The sequence below is a fragment of the Pelophylax lessonae genome (genome assembly GCF_965119305.1).
Source record: "Pelophylax lessonae genome assembly, chromosome: 3".
Taxonomy (NCBI): domain Eukaryota; kingdom Metazoa; phylum Chordata; class Amphibia; order Anura; family Ranidae; genus Pelophylax; species Pelophylax lessonae.
This window is the reverse complement of record NC_138770.1, coordinates 337,115,216-337,125,351: the sequence shown is the minus strand read 5'-3', so window position 1 is coordinate 337,125,351 and position 10,136 is coordinate 337,115,216. Positions and strand designations below refer to the sequence as shown.

Here is a 10,136-nt window from a genome sequence, read left to right as displayed (position 1 = left end):
GAGAGAGAGAGACACGAGAGGACAAGAGAGAGAGAGAGAGACACACACGAGAGGACAAGAGAGAGAGAGAGAGAGACACACACGAGAGGACAAGAGAGAGAGAGAGAGAGACACGAGAGGACAAGAGAGAGAGAGAGAGAGACACGAGAGGACAAGAGAGAGAGAGAGAGAGAGAGACACGAGAGGACAAGAGAGAGAGAGACACGAGAGGACAAGAGAGAGAGAGAGAGAGACACGAGAGGACAAGAGAGAGAGAGAGAGACACGAGAGGACAAGAGAGAGAGAGAGAGACACGAGAGGACAAGAGAGAGAGAGAGAGACACGAGAGGACAAGAGAGAGAGAGAGAGAGACACGAGAGGACAAGAGAGAGAGAGAGAGAGACACGAGAGGACAAGAGAGAGAGAGAGAGACACACACGAGAGGACAAGAGAGAGAGAGAGAGAGACACACGAGAGGACAAGAGAGAGAGAGAGAGAGACACGAGAGGACAAGAGAGAGAGAGAGAGAGACACGAGAGGACAAGAGAGAGAGAGAGAGACACGAGAGGACAAGAGAGAGAGAGAGAGAGACACGAGAGGACAAGAGAGAGAGAGAGAGAGACACGAGAGGACAGAGAGAGAGAGAGAGACACGAGAGGACAAGAGAGAGAGAGAGAGACACGAGAGGACAAGAGAGAGAGAGACACGAGAGGACAAGAGAGAGAGAGAGAGAGACACGAGAGGACAAGAGAGAGAGAGAGAGAGACACGAGAGGACAAGAGAGAGAGAGAGAGACACGAGAGGACAAGAGAGAGAGAGAGAGAGAGACACGAGAGGACAAGAGAGAGAGAGAGAGAGAGACACGAGAGGACAAGAGAGAGAGAGAGAGAGAGACACGAGAGGACAAGAGAGAGAGAGAGAGAGAGACACGAGAGGACAAGAGAGAGAGAGAGAGAGACACGAGAGGACAAGAGAGAGAGAGAGAGACACGAGAGGACAAGAGAGAGAGAGAGAGACACGAGAGGACAAGAGAGAGAGAGAGAGACACGAGAGGACAAGAGAGAGAGAGAGAGACACGAGAGGACAAGAGAGAGAGAGAGACACGAGAGGACAAGAGAGAGAGAGAGACACGAGAGGACAAGAGAGAGAGAGAGACACGAGAGGACAAGAGAGAGAGAGACACGAGAGGACAAGAGAGAGAGAGACACGAGAGGACAAGAGAGAGAGAGACACGAGAGGACAAGAGAGAGAGACACGAGAGGACAAGAGAGAGAGAGACACGAGAGGACAAGAGAGAGAGAGAGACACGAGAGGACAAGAGAGAGAGAGACACGAGAGGACAAGAGAGAGAGAGACACGAGAGGACAAGAGAGAGAGAGACACGAGAGGACAAGAGAGAGAGAGACACGAGAGGACAAGAGAGAGAGAGACACGAGAGGACAAGAGAGAGAGAGACACGAGAGGACAAGAGAGAGAGAGACACGAGAGGACAAGAGAGAGAGACACGAGAGGACAAGAGAGAGAGACACGAGAGGACAAGAGAGAGACACGAGAGGACAAGAGAGAGACACGAGAGGACAAGAGAGGACAAAAAATTGGCAAAATAAATGGAAAAAATGCGAAACACCGCGTTCGGTATTCGGCCTTCGGCCAAACATTTCATTATTATTCTGCTTCGGCCAAGAATTTCATTTCGGTGCATCCCTAATACAAGCACATGGGTCTCACTGAGCAACGTTATGATAAACTTTGCATGCTGTTTGACAGCTGCGAGCAGAGAACTGCTCTGCACTTGTTACACGAATCGTGGAAATGCTGCATTAAGATTGTGAGGGGAGTTGAATTGATACTAATATTTTTTTTAACGATCATGCAGCTCCAATGTCATGCTTTAAAATTGCTCATGCCTATGCAACAAATGACAAATCTTTCTATCCAAAGTAGAAGCTTTAAAAAGTCTTTACAGGTTAGGTTACCACTTTAAATTTAGAAAGGTGGTCTGGTGCTAGAATTACTGCCCATGATCTGAAGTTCGTGGTAATACCCCATGTGTGGGGACTGACGTCTTTTCACGTGAGCATAGGGGTACTTTAGTTTCATTCCTTAACGCGGTCACTATTTTTTTCTACTTTTATTGCCATCACAAAACAAACATCTCTTGACAGCAATAGGCATGTAACAGGTAATCTGGGGTCTATGGGACTCCATATCCCTACTCTGCTCTTTAGCATTTGATCACACCAAGATTGATTTCATTTTCAAAAAAATTTTTACTTTTTACATCCGGGTAAACCAGAAATTGATGCAAGGCCATTGTGTCTCTTACTATATCAGACCTGAACAAAGCTGATTCAGTCTTTGTCCGTCTGAGCAGCAGGCAAAAGTGCTGGCTGATCAGGACTCTTTGTGGATCAGGAGGTCCTGGCAAAGCCTCCTGCTGCTTGTAAAAGCAATCCAGCAGCTAGGATTGTTTTTACCAGAGAGCTGATCTGAGAGATATATATATATATATATATATATATATATATATATATATATATATATATATATATATATATATATATATATATATATATATATATATATATATATATATATATATATATATATATATATATATAAGCTTCTGGTCAGCAAGTGGTTAACTCGCAAACAGACCAGCACCAGTTCACTTTACTAAAATCTATGACCAATTTGTCAGTTTAAAGTGGAGTTCCACCCTATTTTTATACTTACCTCCTTCTCGCTCCGGGTCACCTGACAAAGAAATGGATAATCGCATATTTTTTTTTTTACTTACCTCGTAGCGAAGAAAATATACTTACCTTACTTCCTTCTTCCTCCTTCCTCGGCCCGTCGTCACTTCCTGGCTCTGCAATGATTCCTGGGAGCTGGACGTCATAGCTCCCAGGAATCATTGCGCCTGCACCGGCCCCGACGTCAGTTCCGGGTCGCGCGCGTCATCCCCTTCTAAACAGCTTCTGGGCATGCCCAGAAGCTGTGGAGGGGTGACGCGCGCGACCCGGAACTGACGTCGGGGCCGGCGCAGAGCATCGTGGGACCAAAGAAGGCGGAAGAAGACGCCGAAGAGGACGCGCTGGCTTCAAGCTGCCCACATCTGAGATGGCAGCGCTGGACAAGACGTTTGCAAGGTAAGCATTTCGTCTTGCAGGTAAGTGCAACCCGGGACAGATCAGAGGCTAGCCATTGTGGAATGCACTAGCCCTGACTGTCCCGGGGGTATTAAAAAAAAAAAAAATCCAGGGTGGAACTCCGCTTTAACTGCAACTTCTGAGAGATGTGAATCCATAGCACTAGAGTCCTCAGTTTGAACCCAATAATGGAGTTTGGAAGACTTCACTGGGCTATGGTAATAAACCCAAAATATATTGCGGCTTATTAGATGTGGTGGCTACATTAAGTTTTTTTTAGCATCCCCCACCCAGTTTCACTTGGTACTATTTTGGGGCGACCTCGGAGCAACTTGCATAGCCATTATATGAAGTCCGAGCAAGTCGCGCCGAAGTTGCGGTGCACGGGACTTCACAGGTCGCCCCTGAAGTCGTGGAGAAGTCGTGCCGCTGCAGTGTGAATGCGGTCTTAAGACACCAAACTGAAGTCAAATTTTGCTCACGCTGCAGTTTTCAAACCTTAACATGGATTCATCTATGACTATGTAACTATTCAAAATGTTTTTCAATACCACTGATGTTCACAACTATAAGCTGGACATACAATAGTAGATTGTATGAATATTGTATGAATATTTGTATGAATATTTGTACAAAAGTTAAATCAATACATTCAATACCAAATGTTGTTCAAGAGTAACTAAAAACATTTGCATTTAACCTTTCAACTTTGGAGTGAATGGACTTGTGAACACACCACATTTACTGTTAGAAATTCTTGAGAAAATGTTTCCATTCTGCTTCTTTGAAATGCTTACCACTACCTATGAAAAGGTTGATTTGACCCCTCTTAATTAGAAAAATTTAAAATTTTCAAACAAAATAAAAATACATTGTAAAATCCAAAAAAAAAAAAAAAAAAGTGCAAATGAACTTGGGTTCCACCAATTTATTTTTATAGCTCACCATTGTTTGCATTCCATTGTTTATGCGATAATGTAAAAGTTTATCAGATCACTACTATAGTCTCTAGGAATGAGACCTTACAAAAGCTTGGGGGGTGTTAAAGGACAAAGAAAAGAAATAGCTAGGTGAAAAAAAAAAAAAAAAAAAAAAAAAAAAAAAAAAAGCACCAAACATTCAAAAGGATCAAGAAACGAAATCACCACAAGACCTAAAACACTGATAGGGTATTTTCACATGAGCTAGTGTGTATCTGTCTGGAAGGTTTTCAGCCCGAAAACTAAGGTCTATAGGTGGGAGGATATAAATGAACATACATTTGATTGGGTCATAATGGTTAAAGGGTAACCCCACTTTTGGGGAAAAAAAAAAAGCAGATAAAACGATAGAAAGCACAATTACACAAGCCCATAATGTAATTTAATAGTATGGACTTTTTTAGATTCATACTTGTGGATGCAGCATCTGTCCCCGGCCAGCTCAGACACAGATCTGAGCGATCTAATTGCGCTTTTCCACTACATGGAACTGAACGGTACGGCTCGCTTAAACAGTACCACCTTGGTTATGGTTCCAATGGCACTTTTTGCTTGGCCCGGTTTGGTTTTTCACTGCATGGTACGGTGTTGGAAGGTTCGGTACGGTTTGATATGGTTTGCTTTTCCACTAAACTAGTACTAAAGTGGGTGGGATAACAATGATTCTCTGACCAATCAGTGGCTAGCAGTGACAAATAGTTAAGGCTGCATACAAAGGATTGTGGGATATGGTACCAGTACGGCCCTGTTGGAACCACAACTGAGGTGGTACTGTTTAAGCAAGCGAACCATTTGGTTCCATGTAGTGGAAAAGCGCCGCCGTACCGAACCATTCCTACACCGTACATGCAGTACCAGCAGTGGAAAAGCACAAAAGCGAGCCGAATCATTCCGTTCCATGCAGTGGAAAAGAACCACAAGAGGGCCATACCGGTACCATATCCCACAATCCTTTGCATGCAGCCTTGACTGTTTGTCACTACTAGCCACTGATTGGTCAGAGAATCATTGTTATCCCACCCACTTTACTTTAGTGGAAAAGCAAATCGTTCCAACACCATACCATGCAGTGGAAAACCAAACCGAGCCAAGCAGGGTCAAGTGGAGCCGAGCTGGTACTTACAGTGGAAAAGTGCCAAAATACCACAGATCACTTGGTTCTCACAGCCCCTGGAGCAGTCAGCAGCTCTCTGCTATGCCCCCTCACTCACTGGAGTGGTGAGCTGTGGAAGGGGCAGGAAGCGACCAGCTTAGACTTTCAGAGGCCGAGCCAGGTGCCAGTCCAGGCATGTTGGCAGATCACGACTATGGTTGCGATCTTGTCCAAGCCTGGACCGGCTCTGACAGCAGCTGAAAACAGGTCACATGAGTGCAAAATGAACTGCACTCCTGTGGTCCACAGAAGTACAGCCAAATTAGCTTTACCTGTAATTTAATGTTTCTAAAAATGACCCTTCCTTTTAAACTGCAACACTAAAAATATGACAACTTGGAGGCATTCTGTTCAGTGTGTACAGAACGCCCCCAGAAAGGTAACTGCTTGGGTGACTATTTGCACTGATACAGGTTACAGAGGGTGAAATCTGTTCAAGGGAACAAAGCCTGCACTTTCACTTTTCTACTTTCCTTGCCTGGCAAAAATGAACCAACCCCCTCCATATCCCAGGATGCTTTAGGACAATGTGAAAAACAATGCAGGGCTGCTAGGTCTGTGTTTTTGGGGAGTGCGTTCTTAAAAAAAATACACCACTTTTTAAACAGCGGCTGCTGTAATTTTGTAAAGTCAATAAAACATGGCTCCTAGAGGCATTCCCTCCACAACACTTCCAGAAAGGTCATTTCCTGCATGTGTGAACAACTCCACAGCAAGATACAAGTCAGGCTTTAGGCATCCTCTCAACCAAAATGTCATTTCTGCTGATATAATCCCTAAAGGGCCAGTTCACACCACATGCAGTCAAGTGCTTTTTTCTGCATCAAAAACACATGGAAAGTAGGTTATATGGTTTTCAATGGCACAGTTCACATCAGTTCCAAAGAAAGGTAGAACATGCAGCATTTTTCCCGCACTGGACTAGAACGCTGTAAACCGCATCAAAAACACTGGAACGCATCAAGCATATGCATGCAGAAAAACATCTGGACTGCATTTTTGGTGTGAAATGGCCCCAAGTCCTGGTTCACATATGTGCAATGACAGACATCGCATATGATTCGGAGTGCACTGCTCTGCAAATCACATGCAATGTCTGTGCGATGTGGATCGCATTGCATTCAGACACCTCGTACAAGACCTTTTTGGGTCCGCACCAGAATTAGATCGCATGGGTGTTCACACCTATCCGATTCATGGCTGAACTGACAGTTTGCACTGATCCGGGGGTGTCATTAACTTTGTATTGACACCTCCAGTGATTCGTATATGGCAGTGTGAACTGTATGAGTTTGTGTAAACTGGCACCAAAGGTTAATCGTTTCAAATGGGATTTAGACACTGCAGCTTTTCTGGAGCTGATAAAATGACTCCCTTCCATTCAGAACTAGCATCTAAAGACAGTAGGACAAAGTTTTCTTCCAAGCAACAAAAAGGAAGGACTAGCAAAAGGTGGTAAAATCCTTGCAGTGTAAGTGCCCGTTCACATTAGTGCGATCATAGCATGCAATTCGGAGCGCACTGCTCCTAAAATTACATGCGATCTCTGTGCGGTGCAAATTTCAGCCATACAGTTTGTATGGCTGAATTTTCACCGCAATCGCACTAAAAGACGCACAGGACCCTTTTTTGGTCCGCAGCATTACCGGATCGCATGGTGGTTCACACTAGTGTGATCCGATTGTGTGCGAACTTACAGATCACACTGCGATATGCGATCTTATCTGGGGATGTCAACTCATAATTGACACCCCCCAGCGTATCGCATATGGCAGTGTGAACTGCCAGGGGTGCGGATGCAATGCAGGAACACGCTGTATATTTGCAGCTTTCCGCAATGGCATTAATGTGAACCTGCACTTAAATCACCACCCAGAGAGAAGTTTCTCTCAAAAGTAGTAACTACTATGCATATCCAAAAACCTGCCCCTCCCCTCAGAAAATCCCCAAAAAAGGCTACCCCCTCCCTCCTGGGGCAAAGCCCAAAACCTGCTCCCACAATAAGGAAAAACCCAAAACATGCAACCCCCTCCGGCAGCAACAAAAAGTAAAATCCCAAAACAGGCTACCCCCTCCGGAAGCAAAAACTGCCCCCCCAACCTCCTGGGTGCAAATCCCAAAACCTGCTCCCCAAAAAGTAAAATCCCAAAACAGGCTACCCCCTCCGGAAGCAAAAACGCCCCCCCCCCCTCCTGGGTGCACATCCCAAAACCTGCTCCCCAAAACATGCTACCCCCTCCAGAAGCAAAAACTGCCCCCTCCTGGGGGCAAATCCCAAAACCTGCTCCCCAAAAAGTAAAATCCCAAAACATGTTACCCCCTCCAGAAGCAAAAACTGCCCCCCTCCTTCTGGGGGCAAAACCTGCTCCCCAAAAAGTAAAATCCCAAAACATGCTACCCCCTCCGGAAGCAAAAACGACCCCCCACCTCCTGGGTGCACATCCCAAAACCTGTTACCCCCTCCAGAAGCAAAAACTGCCCCCCTCCTCCTGGGAGCAAATCCCAAAACCTGCTCCCCAAAACGTAAAATCCCAAAACATGCTTCCCCTCCAGAAGCAAAAACTGCCCCCCCCCCCTCCTGGGTTCAAATCCCAAAACCTGCTCCCCAAAAAGTAAACTCCCAAAACAGGCTACCCCCTCCAGAAGCAAAAACTGCTCCCCCTTCTGGGGCAAATGCCCAAACCTGCACCCCCAAAAAAGGAAAATCCCAAAAACATACTACCCTCTGGAAGCATAAACTTCTCCCCCTTGGGCAACTCCCAAAACCTGCTCCCCCCCCCCCCCCCCAAGGAAAATCCCAAACCATGCTACCCCCTCCGGAAGAAAAAAACTGCCCACCCCCCTCCTGGGGCAAATCCCAACCAAACCCTGCCAACCCCCCTCCTGGGGCAAATCCCAAGACCTGCACCCCCAAAAAAAGAAATCCCCCCCCCCCCCCCCCCAAGATAATCCCAGCCTGGCTAATCCTCTAACAAAGAAGGAGCCCCAGCATACTCAATGACCAGCTAGGAGGTTTAAGGAGCAGTGGAATGTGCCCACTAGGAGATACGACCTTTCCATTGTACACCCTCCCTATGCACAGTGGTAGTAATCGGTGTATATGTGCTATGGTGAACAGATAAATGAAGCAGGCTGTGCGGACGGGCGAGGTGCTGACGGACAGTCCTGACATGTTCTAGGCACTCCATCATCCAGCAATAGGCTGGAATAGCTGAGCGATGTACGCAACACCTCCTCTGTCACTACGACATGGAAATCACGACTGCCCCCCCATCACTATCACCATGTCGCATCGGATGTGAGGAGATTCTATCAGCTGAAAATGGCCTCGGAGAGACAAGACACCAGAAAATGGCAGCGTACAGATTGCATCCTCTAACGTAACACGGCCATGCCGCCCACACCGTGACTCCTGAGACCATAGCGCCGCGATACTTACAGGGCTATGCTTACTCATTGAAGATTGTATCTTAATCATACAGCCGGTCCCTAGGAAGAATCGCTGGAGCAACCAACGGGCGGGCGGTGATGGAGCATACAGCAGACGGCTGTCTCCCGTGGCTAGGGTGCGGTGTTGTGGGATCCACAGACTGCTTGGACGCGGCCCCTACCTCCTCTCCCTGACTTCTCCTCAGTAACCAGTAAACAGCATGGGACGCAACGCACGCACACCATGCAGCGACGCCGGTCTGCCTACGTCACCCGACCTAGATTATATAGGGACCGTGACGTGACCTGCCCTTCCGCCAATCACCTCTCAGTTCGCGGCCATGGAAAGGAAGGTGGGAGGGGTTACGGCGAGAGACGTGCTTCATTGACGTCAATCCGCTAAAAGCCGGTGCGAACCGGTTGAACAATCAAAGAACCCACGTCGGGAGTACTGAGGAGGGGGGGAGGGGCGCTGCGGAGGTGGCGGATAGCATCGGATGCGTAGCAACTACAGTGGGGTTCTTGTGTCCTGTGATTTTATTGACACGGACATACTCTTCCCTTTACTACTGGATTCCCTGTTCCCTCCTCAAGCTGGATGGGGCGGGAATGAGCCGGTTGACGCAGTGGTTTGTTTATAAAGAGCAGGCTGTGACAGGATTTTCCTTTGTCTTCAGCCTCACCTCACAAAACCCTGTGACAGGTTCCCAGGGCAAGTAAAATGCATAAACAATGAGTGGAAATGTATGTATTTAATAGAGGGGTCACTAGTGCGTTTTTATTACCCACGGGCAGTTCTGTAAGGGCTCATTCACACCTCTATGGTTTGGTAAGGCATTGGTGTTAATAGGTGCGTCAGGCTTGTTTACGCACTGTTCACGAAGGCGTTGGAAATAGGCATTTCAGGCACAATTTTTGCTGCTTCTTGAGGGCCCTTTCACACACGGAGTCCGTCAGGCGGACTCCATTTTTCTCAGTTTGGGGATCGATCCGCTGATCCCCCGCTGAGCAGGAGGATGACCGCTGTGTCTCCGCTCTGTGTGCGGAGACAGAGCTGTCAGGTCCCCATGTATCTCTATGGGGGAAACGTCTGTCAGTTCTCATCCGATCCGCTGGACGGATGGAAAATAGGGTTTCCATCCGTCCAGATTTATCGGATGTCAGCGGACATGTCTCCGCTGACATCCGATGCCCCATAGAGATGCATGGGGTGACCGTTCAGATCCGCCAAAAAAACTGACAGGCGGATCTAAACGGTCCACCTGTGTGAAAGGGGCCTAATTGTCTAGTCGGCATCGGTTCACACCTGTGCGGGCAATTGCCGCTTCAGAACCACACCTGTTTCTGGAGGCACAACCACCTGCACAGATCCACTCAGGAAATGCGTGCAGGTGCCATTAGAAATCGCAGGAGCGGTTTTCCGCTCGGCGCTTGTTTCCACTA

General features: G+C 47.2%; 1 protein-coding gene across 1 annotated transcript in view; it reads right to left on the bottom strand.

Annotated features, from left to right (window-relative positions):
• Positions 1-8,988, bottom strand: part of LOC309549740 (uncharacterized protein) — a 16,190-nt gene extending 7,202 nt beyond the window's left edge. The window contains exon 1 of the mRNA XM_082250235.1: positions 8,704-8,988. Within this exon, the coding sequence (XP_082106361.1) occupies positions 8,704-8,742 (39 nt within the window). The 5' untranslated portion in view covers positions 8,743-8,988. The remainder of the gene's footprint in view (positions 1-8,703) is intronic.
• Positions 8,989-10,136: the final 1,148 nt, after the last annotated feature.